The sequence below is a fragment of the Stegastes partitus genome, unplaced genomic scaffold (genome assembly GCF_000690725.1).
Source record: "Stegastes partitus isolate 25-593 unplaced genomic scaffold, Stegastes_partitus-1.0.2 Scaffold2361, whole genome shotgun sequence".
Classification (NCBI taxonomy): Eukaryota; Metazoa; Chordata; class Actinopteri; family Pomacentridae; genus Stegastes; species Stegastes partitus.
In genome coordinates, this window is record NW_007580092.1 from 6,266 (window position 1) to 20,235 (window position 13,970).

General features: G+C 40.7%; 3 protein-coding genes across 3 annotated transcripts in view; 1 reads left to right on the forward strand and 2 right to left on the reverse strand.

Annotated features, from left to right (window-relative positions):
• Nucleotides 1–219: 219 nt before the first annotated feature.
• On the reverse strand, nt 220–5,805 carry dnaaf10 (dynein axonemal assembly factor 10). The gene is made up of 8 exons (XM_008304946.1): nt 5,557–5,805; nt 4,127–4,227; nt 3,768–3,898; nt 3,575–3,676; nt 2,912–3,027; nt 2,285–2,419; nt 1,205–1,302; nt 220–1,087 (listed from the first exon to the last, which is right to left on the reverse strand). The coding sequence occupies exons 1-8, from the start codon at nt 5,740–5,742 to the stop codon at nt 880–882; spliced, it is 1,077 nt and encodes a 358-aa protein (XP_008303168.1). The 5' UTR covers nt 5,743–5,805; the 3' UTR covers nt 220–879.
• A 241-nt stretch (nt 5,806–6,046) lies between these two features.
• pno1 (partner of NOB1 homolog) lies at nt 6,047–11,320 on the forward strand. The gene is made up of 7 exons (XM_008304947.1): nt 6,047–6,346; nt 8,372–8,518; nt 8,595–8,678; nt 9,039–9,099; nt 9,215–9,332; nt 10,584–10,654; nt 10,756–11,320. Exons 1-7 carry the CDS (start codon nt 6,149–6,151, stop codon nt 10,821–10,823), a joined length of 747 nt encoding a protein of 248 aa, XP_008303169.1. The 5' UTR covers nt 6,047–6,148; the 3' UTR covers nt 10,824–11,320.
• Nucleotides 11,321–12,039: 719 nt separating this feature from the next.
• LOC103374798 (calcineurin subunit B type 1) overlaps nt 12,040–13,970 on the reverse strand; it is a 32,570-nt gene continuing 30,639 nt past the window's right edge. The window contains exon 6 of the mRNA XM_008304948.1: nt 12,040–13,494. Within this exon, the coding sequence (XP_008303170.1) occupies nt 13,447–13,494 (48 nt within the window). The 3' untranslated portion in view covers nt 12,040–13,446. The remainder of the gene's footprint in view (nt 13,495–13,970) is intronic.

Here is a 13,970-nt window from a genome sequence, read left to right on the forward strand (position 1 = left end):
AGAAATACATCGACATTCTGGATGCAAAGTCCATGACCAGGCTGCTGAAGAGCATCTACGCGAGGATCCACGACCGACAGGAGGACGACGAGGAACTACAGGACTTCTTCAAGTTCAAATGCTGGATATGAAGTTTGTAACCTGATCTCATCTTTTTGAATCCGCGACTGAGCAACAGTTTGCTTTCAACACACCAAAAAAAAAAAAGAAGCATATTTTGTTTTAAGCGTGTTTATAAAAAAAGTACTTCTCTTGACTTTACTTGCACGTGATTTCAGAAATCTTTTTGGCCAGAGGTCAACCCTTTTCTCTCCAAACCCACGTTTAATTTGAAAAAACAAGAGTTCTCAAAAAAATATCATATCAAAAGCAACAACTTTAACAACAAATGAAACTGGAGCACAACAATGTTCACCGCAGTGCAACAACAGAAGACAGGTGATACTCAGAGCCTCCTACAAAAATGGAAATTGATCAAGAAATTCATTTTGTTCATCAATCAGTCCAAGCCAAAGGCTGTATGACTCCATCCTTCATCTCAATAGAGGCTTTATAGTCATATGGAAAATGTATAATGGTGTTACAGAGAGATGTTTACCACACTCCAGGATAAAAATCAGGCACGACACATTTTCAGAGATATCAACAGAGACAAAACGGCCAAATCCAAACAAGACTCCCCAGTTCATTTGAGTTAAAGTGTTGTCTGGCAAGAAAACAATTGTGCAAAATCTAGACAGTTGCCCAGACTCACAGCAGGAAACCGGTGTCCTCTAATAAGAGACGATTCAGTGTCATTCACACACAGTTGGTGCATCTCTGCAGTTGTGTCTGACTTCATTTTAAGCTGCCCAAGAGTCTTGGAAGTGGTCTGCTTTTTCACACTACGTTGAGCTTGGTGACAATGAGGACACGGACAGACTGGTCGAAGCCCGAACACACACACAGGCCCTGCTTGTCGGGGCTCCAGTCCAGGCTGGCGATCGGCTGAGTGGACAGAGTGACGTTCTGTAAGAGGTTGACGGAGCCGGCGACACCGACATCCACGTCGTCAGAGTCTTTTTTGCTTCTCTGAGCAGGATACTCGCTGGAAATTACATCAGAAACATAAAGATAAATTCATCACGAAGCAGGAAATTAAATTCTTACAAAGCAGCCTCCACGGTGTGCACGTATATAGCTTAAGCTTTGACTGATTACTTACTATTTCCATAGATGGAGGTTGCCTGCTCCCCCTGCAGTCATAAAGATGTCTCTGTTCTGAGGCAAATGTCTCACCTGCCAGACGGTTGATTTATGAGCCTGAAATAAAGAACAGGGATCGTTCACTTCCCAAAACACATTGTAAAGCTGTGCAGAAAAGCTTTCAGCCACTTTCAGCCGACGAAGGTCAAACTGTGTGGTTTTGCTGTTGTGTCATCTTTCTGCCCAGATTGCCGTCTCTCAGAGTTTCTACTCTTCCTTGGTGTTGACTTGAAATCAGGTGAAAGCCAGGTGACTGGTGAACTCGTTTTTATTTTAATCACTCATGAGACCTCTTTCCTCTGCCCCCACCCTCCCCAGCGCTCCACTTTAAACTGGCCAAACTGAATTGCAGCCATTACGTATGCAGCTTTGCAGAAGAAAACAACATTATTGAGTTCATTTAAACCACTGAGTTTAGTTTTAAGACACAATGTCATGTGGAAATGACAACAAAAAACAATATTCTACTTTTTTAATAGCAAATGGCTCCTTCAGAGTCCGCTAGCTGGTCTAGATGCTGTGAATATGACTTTAATATTAATAAATACAAACAATAGACCTGCATTTACATTCGATTTGTCTTTTTTGTATTTTGGACAAAAAAATCCTGATGAAACCCAACAACACACGGTTGGAGACACTGATGTGCCAACTGTTGATCTCTCAGAAGAACTGGACAAATATTTAGAAAGCCGAGGCCCCCGATCGCTCAGGGCTAGCAAACACTTGGCCAACAGGGCTCAGCACTAATGCCGGCTTAAGTGTGTTTTTCTACCATTTTCCCACAAAAAGCCACACTTCTGTCTGCCCACCGGCCCGGTGTCATTTTTGGCCGGTGACATCAAGCCACAGAGAATGTCAGACAAACACAACCTCAAACACTTCCAGCTGTGAAAACGGTCAGAACGACGTGTGCCCCCATTTCCCTCTGTACTACACCAACGTAAGAATAATAATAATACCGATAATAACCTTTTGACATTTTTCCCGTACGTGGGAGCCAAACATCCGTCTGGCTCGCTCCACCCTGCTCAATTACCTTTTCGGAAACAGAGGCGAAGCCCTTGGTGGGGTGCTGGGTCCTCATGTCAAAGACGTGGAATTTCCCCTCCAGCGAGGTGGCCACCAGTTTGTTCATGTTGATGTCTTTCCTGTCGAACTCCACACAGCATACCTGGTCATGATGCAAGAACAAAACGACACTTACGCTATGGATGTTTATCACACGGCATGGCTCCACTACAAACACAATGTGTCTAGTGAGAGTGCAGCGCTTTGTCTGCAGCATGTGAAGGGACCGTTCACCTTCTCTGTGGTTTTAATGTGCAAGGAAGTCATTTTCAGCTCTGTCTCCATACTAACTCATATTTTTGTTTTCAAATGTAGGTTGTGGTGCAAAAGAACTGAGCCGTGTCTGGACAGTTAATCCTAATAAAAACATCGATTCTCAGCATTGGGATTATTCTTTGTTATGCAGAGTCGAACTGGATGATTCATGCTGTCACTTTGAATTCACATTTTCTTTAAAACGGGTGTAATTTTCTTGCAGTGGTGCCGCACTGGCTACACGACTAAAGAAATCAGGTATTAAACATCAACAAGCTAACAAAAATCACTTGTAACAGAGCTGTCACAACACTTTTATGATGCGATGTTTTCACCTCACCCCGTTTCTGATGTTGGTTTCCCACCGCAGAGACATGTTCCGCAGGTCGAAGAGTTTAATGTCGCCGTTGTCGTAGCCGGCGCACACACAGCGGTCCTCATCGTTGAAGGCATGACCTGAAATGTACATAAAGTATGTAATAAATCTGTGAAGAACACAAACAATAGATCTAAATGTACAACACAGTTTTATGGATATACCATTAGTGCATTTAAGTCTTCCCCATGTTGTTAGTTCGTTGGCATACTGTGCCCTCGTTGTCCGTTATGTAATTGTGTGTACTGTCTGGTATAGCAGTTAAACACTAGAAAATTTCACGTCATGGCAATTTCTCTGTAAGGGATTAATAAAGTATTGTTAATATTATTATTATTATTATTCAGTTAAACACTAGAAAATTTCACGTCATGGCAATTTCTCTGTAAGGGATTAATAAAGTATTGTTAATATTATTATTATTATTATTATTAACAATGCATATATGATACACATCTGTTCTCATGTCACAATACTGGTATTACCCATGGCTCCATCAGCTACTTCTTATCACTAGCCTACAGTTACACAACAGTTATGTCCCTGTTTTTGTAGATAATGCAGAGTTGTTAGCACTGAAATACTTGTTGATGTATGTGCTTCAGCAGTCAGGAGTATTTTACACACCAAATGCAACAGTCCAGCAGTCCCTCTTGGTTTCTCCTTCCACAGGCTCCATGTTGGCGACAGGCGACTCCTTCTGTCTGGGATCCCACACCTTTACCGTCCCTTTAAACACCAACCGTACATTTGTTTTTCATTTTGTCAAAGCACTGATTTGTGGTTATTGTAACTCACACCAAACCTGTAATGCTCTTACCGTCTCTGCTTCCGGTGACTATCTCAGGCGCACCATCGCCGATTCCCAGGCCGCCGACACCATCAATGCTGTTCACTATCTCTTTGTGGGCCTTTACGGTGTACACTGGCACATCAGGCGTCTCCAGATTCCTGTGAGCACAAGGAGCATCTGTACTGAATGGACCAGTCATTTTGAAAACATCTTTTCATTATGAGGCCAGCAGTAATTGCCTAATTGAGCCTTTAGAATTAAAACAACTTTTAATTGAGGCTGTCACGTTTGCACATGAAGTGGTTTGGGATTGAATTTAAAACCTTCCTTTCATTTTTTTAATGACAAGACAGATGTTGTGACATTAATATATGTGGAACAAATACCATATATTGAGATTTCCATCAAAATCCCCAGTTGCTATGTGTCTTTGTTGAAGAGAGGTGGCCCCGAACGTCCCGCACTTTATGGGTTTAGGTTTCTCTACCTGAAACATATGAGAGACAGAGTTTTGTTTAGCTCCAAGAAGAAGACAACAAGCAGTAAAATGACAACATGACATGGAGACCATCGTTCCTTTTTTGATTCAATCTTGAACAAAGTGTTAATGCAAAATAGTCTGCATTTTAAATAAGAAGAGAGAGAGAAATGAGTAATGTTTATGGCAGTTCATTTAATTATAATCTAGCTACAAGCTACAGTCTACAACAGAAGTAAGTCCAACCTGTGCAATATTACCTAAATGTCAGATGATTCAAAACTGATTGAGAGGGATACAGGAAGAGTCGTGACCACAGAAAAATTAGCTGAACCACAATTGCAGTGATAATTAGGCTGTATCGAACAAGTCATAGTACCACTTATCAGAGCCATAGTGGGTCCTTCTTAGATTAAAGAGAGGGTGCCACAATCTAGGTCTGAAGACCAGACAGAGAAGTGCTTCATGTTTGGCACAAAACTTATGAAGAGAAATCAGAGTTTCTGTGACAGCTCTGACAGTGTGTAACATCAGCCTCAATGAACCACATCCATAAAAACACCTTTGCTTGCTGCTTGGTACAAAACAGTAGCATCTTTACGAAAGGGCATGAAAAAAGCCTGACAAACACTGGGAGAACATTATTTAGTCATATGAGGCCAAGATGTTTTTGTTTGGCTCAGATAAGGTCCATCATGTTTGCCCTGAACCTGACTGGGACCGCCACAGTGAATGCATAGTCCCAACAGTGAAGCACAGAGGGGGGAGTGTGACGATACAGGGCTGTGTGAGTACAAAAGGTGTTGGAGAGATGACATTTATAGATGGCAACCAGTGGATAAACCAAAATACTGACTGACAAAGTGACTCCTACTCTGCAGAATATTGGCAGTAGAGGAATATGCCAGCATGAAAAAAAATTCTACCAAAATCATACAGCAGTTCCTAAAGAAGCAAAAAAGTGAAAAATATGACCTGGCAAAGGATTTTGTTGGACCCAAATGTAATGAAACACCTTGAGGGTGTATTAAAGAGTAAAGTGGAACAACACAACCCTGAAGAACTGCAGAACATCACACTTGAACTGTAACCTTTACAGCAGCAGCAGCAGCATCACTAATAACACATACAATACAACAAAATAAGAGCGGATATAAAAACTTATAACCAGTAGAGGATGGTCTCCATGTTGCCTGTTGTCATGGAGACAAGCTAGCAAGACTTTTCTAGAAGCCTCAGCTAAGCTAAGCTAGCTAGCCCCAACATACGGCGTTTGTTTAACAAGTCAACAAGTCAACAAACGGGACAAAAGCACACAGTTGTAAAATGTTATCGCACCTCCTTGACGAGCTGAGCCTCTCCGTGCTGAACTTCATATATCTGCATCACTCCGGTTCCTCTGGGAAAGTTCCCCAGACACACAAACTTGGCGCTGCTCGGAATCCATTTGCTGTCAAAAACGGTGTAGTTCAAACTCTTCTGGATGTGCGCGATAATCTGAGGCTTGGATAGAGGCGTTGACATCTTGGCTGAAGTGGAAATATTCTGCAAAACGGTTTGAATCCACCAGAAAAGTAGGAAGAGGCCGTTCAATGCAGCTCACTGCCAAAACAAATGACACTCCTACAGCTGGGCGAGCGGCTGCCTGCAGAGGTGCCTGAATAAAAGTGTACATTTTAAGTTAACATTTCGTATTTTAGTTACGTAGATAATGTTTGAAGATAATTTATTGTTCTGTACTTATTGTCGTGACCTAAATGGACAGATTAGATCAATTTAAAACGACAAATAACTTTTTTTTTTAATCTACAGGCGTCCGCGATGTGGCCGTTTGGGTCCTTTCCATTCCACGAGGACACCCTCATGCGTCTGTGGCCGAAGTCTGCTCCAGGTTTAACAGTTTGCTCTTGTTTACTACACTGCTGTTAGCATGGACGCCGATAAAAATCCAACCCCAGACGCCGGAGCAGTCGTGGAGAGTACAGATGACACTGAGTCCTTCACTAAAGTCAAGTCTAAAAAGACTCAGAAGAGAAAACGCGAACAAGATGGAGCGGACATGGACACAGAGGAGCCCGTGGCACACAAGCGGCCGCAGTTTCCCCCGCTGGCAGGCGACAAATTACGGGTAAGTACGAGCTGCATACACGTGTTCTTTGTATTGTCTCAACAGTGTAGTACTTATGTCAGTAAGTGAGTATTTAATGCTGTTTGTCTTCCTGACAAAGTGTCGCTCCTGTTTCCCTTTAAGTCAGTAACTGTTGTGCGCCTGCGCAGTGTAGTCTTGTGACTGCACTAAATAAAGCTGCTGTAAGTTGTTCTGGCAGCACAGAGGAGAAGAAAAATATTAAAAACCCTTCAGTGATTCTTTTTTTTTTAGCACTTTGCTTTTTATTTTCATGCCTGTATTTTATTACCCAATACTGGCTGACTGCAGCCACCAGGTCCTTTGCTAAAAAAATTATAGATTGGGCAGCACAATATTAGAAAAACTCATTTTGCAATGTTTTGTTTTCCTGTGATATATTGCGATAGGAATTTCCACCAGATGAGTTGAATAACTATTTGATCTAGTGTTTTTTTGGGTGATATTTGTTCGGAAGTGTATCTGCAATTAAACAAAATAAAATAAAAAAAAGTCCAAAAGAGACAAGCGTGTATACTGTTTGGAATCCAAAATGTTTTTTGTTTTTGATGGCCTCTGATCTGTCCTTGCACTCATCCTTTAGGGCTTTCTGGTGTTGAGTTAAATGGTCAGACAGCCTGTAGGTTGTTTTGTTGCCTCATTTAGAGGCAGAATGCTCGTTTTTGTTCAACATCATCCTGTCTGAAAGACAAATCTCCCTTTACAGCGTTTCTGTCCTATTCCTCACTCATGTCACTGTTCACACGAGGAGCCTGCATGTCAGAAAATCAGAGTAAATAATGAGAGTAAACATAGAAAATGAGAAATGTGCAAGTTTTCTTTTTGTATTAAGCCACAAAAAAAAGTGTAGCAAGAGCTGTTGACTTGTCTTGCTTTGCTTCACGATGCACTTATTCCATGTGAGTATTGTGCCTGCATTCATCACACTGTTGATGCTTAAAGGACATATGGAGAAGACCTAGTTACAGATACAACACATGGAATATATAACAGAAAATGAATATTCATTGTTGTTATCAGCCCAGCAGTCCAAGGATTACTAAGACCATCCACGACAAAGCATCAGTAATTAAACACTGAAAAGCAGCATAACAAGTGGGCTTTACTTTTAATATCCCAGCATGTTGTGTTACTAATACCTGATCCATAGGGAATGTGGACTGCTTTAATGTTTAAAAAGGAGCTGCAAAGATGTATTGGTTAGATATTATTAATCAGTTAATGGAAAGAGAACTAATGAGCAACTTATTTAATAAACTGATTGAATTTCCCTTCTGGGATGAATAAAGTATTTTTCTTTTTTTTTTTTTTCATTTCATTTCATTTCATTTCATAAATAATTAAGAAAACAAGTCAGCTTTTAAGCAAAAATACCAAACATTTGATGGTTTCAGGTTCACAGATGGAAGCAGTAGCTGCTTTTTTTTGGTCCTACAGGTTTGTAAATCTTGAATCTGTTATGAGGACCAGTGATATTTATTAAAGATTTATTAAAGAGCTTCAACGACTGATTGGTTAGTTGTCAACCATAAATGAATCACCAACTATTTAGATAATATTCTACAAATTTTTTAAGAAAAAAAATGTCAAAATCCTCTGATTCAACCTTTGTTAAATGAGAATATTTTATAGTTTCTTTATTCCTTGACAACAGTAAACTGATTATTATTGAGTAGTGGACAAAAATGACATTACAGGACGTAAGCTGCGGCTTTGGGAAACACTTTTTGACATTTCCACAATGTTCTGACATTTTTGAACCAAAAACTAATCGATCACTCGAGAAAATAATCAACAGATTAATTGAAAACCTGAATAGTTGTTAGCTGCTGCCCTAGTTTCATAGACCGCACAATTCAGCTGATAGAAGAATCAGGACAGACTCCACTTTTAGCTCCCTTAGTAGGAAGCAAAGTGGTTTTCTAAGAAGCTCAAATTTGGTGCCACAGAACAGCTTTTGTTCGTGTCACGGAGCGCATAATGAGAATCGTTCCGTGTGTGTTTCAGGGTCCAAACGACATGCGCAAAATCCCAGTTCCTGCTCACAGATACACGCCCCTGAAGGACAACTGGCTCAAGATCTTCACTCCCATCGTAGAAAACCTGCAGCTTCAAGTCAGATTCAACCTCAAATCGAGGAACGTGGAAATCAAAGTAGGTTGAAGCGGCACGTTTAAGCAAGTCGACTGAGACGTCTACGGTTGGTTCTAATGTCGCTTCTTTCTTTCAGACGTGCAAAGAAACACAGGACATCGGCTCGCTCACGAAAGCAGCAGATTTCGTTAGAGCGTTTATTCTTGGATTCCAGGTTGAAGTAAGTACATAGAAGGAGGGTTTCATGGAGCTCTGCGTGTCTGTAGTTTGGCTGAGACGAGGCTGTTTAATCAGATTTTTGTGTCTCTTCTTCTACAAACTGCATATTTGTGAGGATAAAGTGAAGTTTGGGGGTCAGTGGTAGAGACGTAGGATTAGGACTAGATGGTTGGAAAGTCATGAAGTTCCTCCCTGTCAACAACAAAACCACCTGAGAAATGCTCAAACGTTTTTTAAAAGAAGCTCAGATGTGAACTGACAGCTTCATACTAACTGTCACAGTGTTTGATTTGAGGTGTTTTGTGAATGAACCTCACTGGACTTTTGCTTGTGATGTAACATTCACACTTTCTCTTCCCAGGACGCTCTGGCTCTCATCAGATTAGACGAGCTTTTCCTTGAAAGCTTCGATGTCACAGACGGTAAGATTTCTCTGAAACTCCTTCACATTTTATTGCCGCTTTCATTTCCCCGCTGCGAAATGAAACAGTCCAAAACTCCCGCGGTGTGGTTAATTGTTCTCTTGTGTTTGTGCAGTAAAACCTCTGAAGGGAGACCACTTATCCAGAGCCATCGGGAGAATAGCGGGGAAGGGAGGAAAAACCAAATTCACCATCGAAAATGTCACAAAGACTCGTATTGTGCTCGCAGACACGTGAGTGTTTTATTGTTCCTGCACCGCTACAGCAGAATGATGGCCGCCATCTTTCTGTTATTTCATTTCTGTGATTATTAATCGTTAGTCTTGTGTCGTTGCACTTTTGCATTTTAGCATATTGTATGAAAGAATCTTAGAAGTTTTGCATCTTATCCTGCATTATTAAAGCCCCAAGATGAGGCTCAGAAACCCCAAATAAGGACAACTTTAGGAGATAACACAATGTTTTCACACTAAAACTGGCCTGATTCACAACCATGATGTAGGATTATATAGCAGCAATTGTTTACCAGGAATGTTAGGATTTTCTCTTTAGAACCATGCATCAGGGTTCCATGGTCACTGTGTGGGTGGCAAAGGAAAACTCAACTTAACTTAAGACCACCGTGTGCCACCAGAACAGCTTCAAAACACCTTGACATTGATTCTCCAAGTGTTTGGTTCAAGGAGATCCATTCTACCAAAAGACATTCCTTCATTTGGTGTTTTAATGATGGTGGGGTGTTTTTTTTTTTTGTAAAGTTAATCCATACTCTCCCATAGAGATTCAATAAAGCAGAGATCTGGTAACTGTGAAGGCGAGAATCGCACTCCGGTCCTCGTGAGCTATTGTCCTGCAGGTTTTAGATGTTTCCGTTCTGCAACACACCTGACTCAAACGAATGGATCTCCAACAGACTTGTGTAGAACTTGACAACAAGCTGTTGGAGATCCACTAATGTGAGTCAGGTGTGTTGCAGAACGGAAACATCTAAAACCTGCAGGACAGTAGCTCATGAGAACCAGAGTTGGAGATCCTTGCCCTAAACCTGGGGCTTGTGTCTAGGTCGTTGTGTCCTTGGGCAAGACACTTCACCCATGTTGCCTGGTGTGAATGCGTATGAATGGATTTTTTGAGGTGGTGGTCGGAGGGCAGAATGGCAGCCACGCCTCTGTCAGTCTGCCCCAGAGCAGCTGTGGCTACAATCTACCACCACAGGGATGAATGTGTGTGAATGACTAAATGACAGTGTAAAGCGGCTTTGAGTTCCTATAAATCTGATCTATTATTAATTAATTTAAACCATTTACTGACCCCTTGTGTGTTCTAGTCTGTCATCCTGGAAGATCTCACCGTAGTCATCACTGGGTCCAGTTTTTGCTTTAATTTCTTACCCGTCTGTATGTAATGTGCTCAGAGACGCCTCCACCTGCACTGTGTGCTCTACTTGTTTAAAACAGCTGACCCTCCTTCATCTCTGTCAACAGAAAAGTTCACATATTAGGATCTTTCCAGAACATCAAGATGGCCCGGACAGCGATATGCAACCTAATCTTAGGTAAGGAGGACCGTGTTTGTGGTTCCATGTCACCTTCACAACTCTTTGAATCTGTGCTGAGAGAAGTGACCTTTCAAACCCTTTTTTTTTTGCCCCGACAGGAAGTCCACCTTCAAAGGTCTACGGCAACATCAGAGTGGTGGCCAGCAGGACTGCAGAGAGGTTCTGAAGTGTGATTGGCTGCCACGTGTATTTATCTCTTCCCCCATTGGCTGGTGGAAACCCCACTGTGATGTGGGTTGATGAGGAGCAGAAAGAAATGATCTGAAAGGATGAGTGTGTAAATAAATAAATAAAAGAATCCACTGAAAACAGGTTCAAGTGTTTGTTTCTGATGATAAATTTAAAAAAAAGACCAAAACTCCTTTTACTTTCAACATTTCAAAGTTTATTTAAATTTTATTTAATTTTCATACAGTATCAAGTTTCCAACAGTCCCACAGCATAAGATGCAGCATGCAGAAAAAGGAAAAAAAGGTTCTCAAACTTAAATCTTTTTCAGATATCCCCACACAAACTAAAAAGAACCCAAGTCCCTCAGAGAAAAAGTAGCACTTACAAACTAAAGCGCGGTCTGAACTATACAGAGAACAGAGAGCCAGAACTGCATTTAACAAATACTTATATACAAAAGAAAGAAAAAAAAAAAAACTAAATGAAACAAAACAAAAAAAAAAACATCAAATTTTCCCCTTTAAGCTGAGTACAGTGTGTGGCAGTTTGAGACAGGATCAGATATGCAACTTTTACTGGAATCGAAGCATCTGGCTGACCCGGGTAAAATACAAAAAGTTACATGTAGTTCAGTTCATTTGGATTACCTCTCATAATATGTGTACATTTACCAAAGTTTGGCAACATCCATATTTGTATACCATTTAAATTCTTAAATATATTAACATCACCATCCATGTGTAAACAAGAGGATTATTTCAAAAAATTGATCTACATGCACAACAAAAAATATACTTCCATGTCATGCAAGCACAGGGAGGCCCAAGCCGTGCAGAGCTTTGGGATAAGGGGACGATAGAGCACTCCAGATTCACATCTCTGACTGAAAACTCCTGTTCAAACCAGCAGTCGGCCTCCAAAGCAAAACGGAAGAGAAAAAAAATATAAAACTATCCCAAAGCTGTTTATAGTAGGAAGCATGTTTCCCCTTGGATTATTAAAATTTTGGTTGAATTTTTATTTTTTTTTTCTCCCTGTTCGTATTAGTGGGTGGGAGGGGGGAGAAAAAAAATGAGGTGATTGTAACGGAAGGAAAAAAAAAAAAAGAAGAAGAAGCCAACTTTTGAAATGTACACGTTCAGGAAAAAAAAAACTACAATATACAGTCTACCCCATTGCACACTGTTCATGCCAACGTGTTAAGATTTTAAGTGTTTGTGTTGCGTTGAAGAAGAAAAACGAAACAAACTGACCCGTCCTGTGCTGCACTGAGACGTATTCAGAAGGGCTCATGTTAAGCAGAGGCAAAGCCTTCTCTCCTCGCTGTTAAATAAGATGAGCACACATTGATTACCTAATATACACATATTGGTTAAAAAAAACAAAAAAAACAAAAAAAAAAAGAAAGAAAAAAGAAAACGCTGCCTGCAGATAAGTCTCTTAAATTGCTATGTCCTTGCACAAACAGTGTATAATCTCACCATTGTCACTCTCTCGAGCCCAAAGCGTCCAGCCTGTGTTCCTACAACCTACAGAAAAGTCTTGAAATGATTCCACTTAGTGTGAGCGCAGAGCGACTCGTTGCATTGGAGATTGTCGTATGGATGTTAAAAATGCTTCGTCGAGCGTAAACCAGTTTGCAGCCACTAATTATTATTATTTTGGAAAGACATTTTCTTGGCATAAATTGATCTACCTAGAATTTCATGACAGGAAACGAGGATCAATATAAACACATTCTTTATAAATAAAACTTCTTATCACAAAAAAAAGAAAAAACAGGAGTTGCTTTTTGCTAAAAGGAAGCTTTGCCTGGTCTGTTTGAGCTAAAACGGAGAAGGGAAATCTTTTTGTTGTTGTTTTTATTTATGCATCTAATGTGAGTGGCGTGTGTTGGAAGCGTCCCGACGGGCGTGAACGATGATAGGTCATAATAACGTGGACTGGTTTCTGGATATGTTCTGGTTGGCACTTCATACCCTACTTTCTAGTTGTACTGCAAGTCAAGTGTTCGTACTCTACACACTTCCCCTCACCAGACAACCGTAGATATACTTGTATTTTTTTTTCTTCTTTATAAAAGACAAGAACAAAAAAAATAAATATCAAAAATAACAATTAACAAAAAAAAAAAGAAAGAAAGAAAGAAAGGAAAAAATAAAACAAAAAAAAAAGAAAGGATGAAATATGAACAAGCCAACCAGCCTCTTCACTGCGCCCCCTTTTGCCCCTTTTTGCCCCTCTTCCTCCCCCCTCATCCAAAACCGGAGATGCTCTTGCAAACGACACATCAGATGTCCTTCAGTCTCTTCAAGTGCTACGACCGGGTTATTGAGAGGATTTACAGTTCAATAACACTTCAAAGTTGGCTTCACGAGGCCCGTGGTTTTCTTTTTTTTTTTTTAGTTTTTTTTTTTTTTAGTTTTTTGTTTGTTTGTTTGAAAGAAAAAAGTGGCTTCACAGAGAGAGAAAGAGATAAAAGAGAGAGATAAAAGAGAGAGAATACTTCCATTGAGTTACACAGAGAGCGTTTTGCCGGACGTCTTGAGCAGATCTTCAGAGATGGTGGAGAAAGCGAGTGTTGAGGACAAAGGGGGGATTCAGCGAGCGGAGAGCGCTCACACGTCCACGACCATCTTTTTGTGTATATCGAGACCGCCGACCACCTGGAGGGAGGAGAGAGAGGGAGACGGGAGAGAAAGTGGTCAGAAATGACATTTATAAAGTGCTTTAATTCATCATTATTCCTATTGTCAAGAATATCCATCCATCGTCTCTACACCTTAATCCTCACTAGGGTCGTGGGGTGCTGGGAACAGTTTTGGAGGAAAAAAAAGGGTTAATGCAGCTATCGTTGTTTTTTTGTTCTTAAAACGTTCTGAGAGTTCTGCAAAGTCATTTCTTCTGTGAGAAGTTTCATTTAGTTCCCAGAATTGTCTTTGTAAAGGTAGGATAAAGTTCTCCCATAATGTTCTTAAAACATTCTCCAGATGTTGCATTGAGAACGTCCATCCATTGTTTATTATGTAACATTGTGGGAACGTTTCACAGGAGTACTTTCTCTCCAGCAACGTCCTCAAAACATCCTTAGAAAGCATGTTCTGAATATTGGGGGCTGGAGTCTATCCCAGCTGACTCAGGG

What these genes read in the sequence shown, in the direction of transcription:
- dnaaf10 (XM_008304946.1), bottom strand. Translation starts at nt 5,742, where the DNA reads ATGTCAACGCCTCTATCCAAGCCTCAGATTATCGCGCACATCCAGAAG. An exon ending in AGGCTCAGCTCGTCAAGGAG is followed by an intron (nt 4,228 to 5,556) that starts GTGCGATAACAT and finishes CATATGTTTCAG; the next exon opens with GTAGAGAAACCTAAACCCAT. An exon ending in AACCTCCATCTATGGAAATA is followed by an intron (nt 1,088 to 1,204) that starts GTAAGTAATCAG and finishes TGTAATTTCCAG; the next exon opens with CGAGTATCCTGCTCAGAGAA.
- pno1 (XM_008304947.1), top strand. Translation starts at nt 6,149, where the DNA reads ATGGACGCCGATAAAAATCCAACCCCAGACGCCGGAGCAGTCGTGGAG. An exon ending in CGAGGAACGTGGAAATCAAA is followed by an intron (nt 8,519 to 8,594) that starts GTAGGTTGAAGC and finishes TCTTTCTTTCAG; the next exon opens with ACGTGCAAAGAAACACAGGA. An exon ending in TTCTTGGATTCCAGGTTGAA is followed by an intron (nt 8,679 to 9,038) that starts GTAAGTACATAG and finishes TTCTCTTCCCAG; the next exon opens with GACGCTCTGGCTCTCATCAG.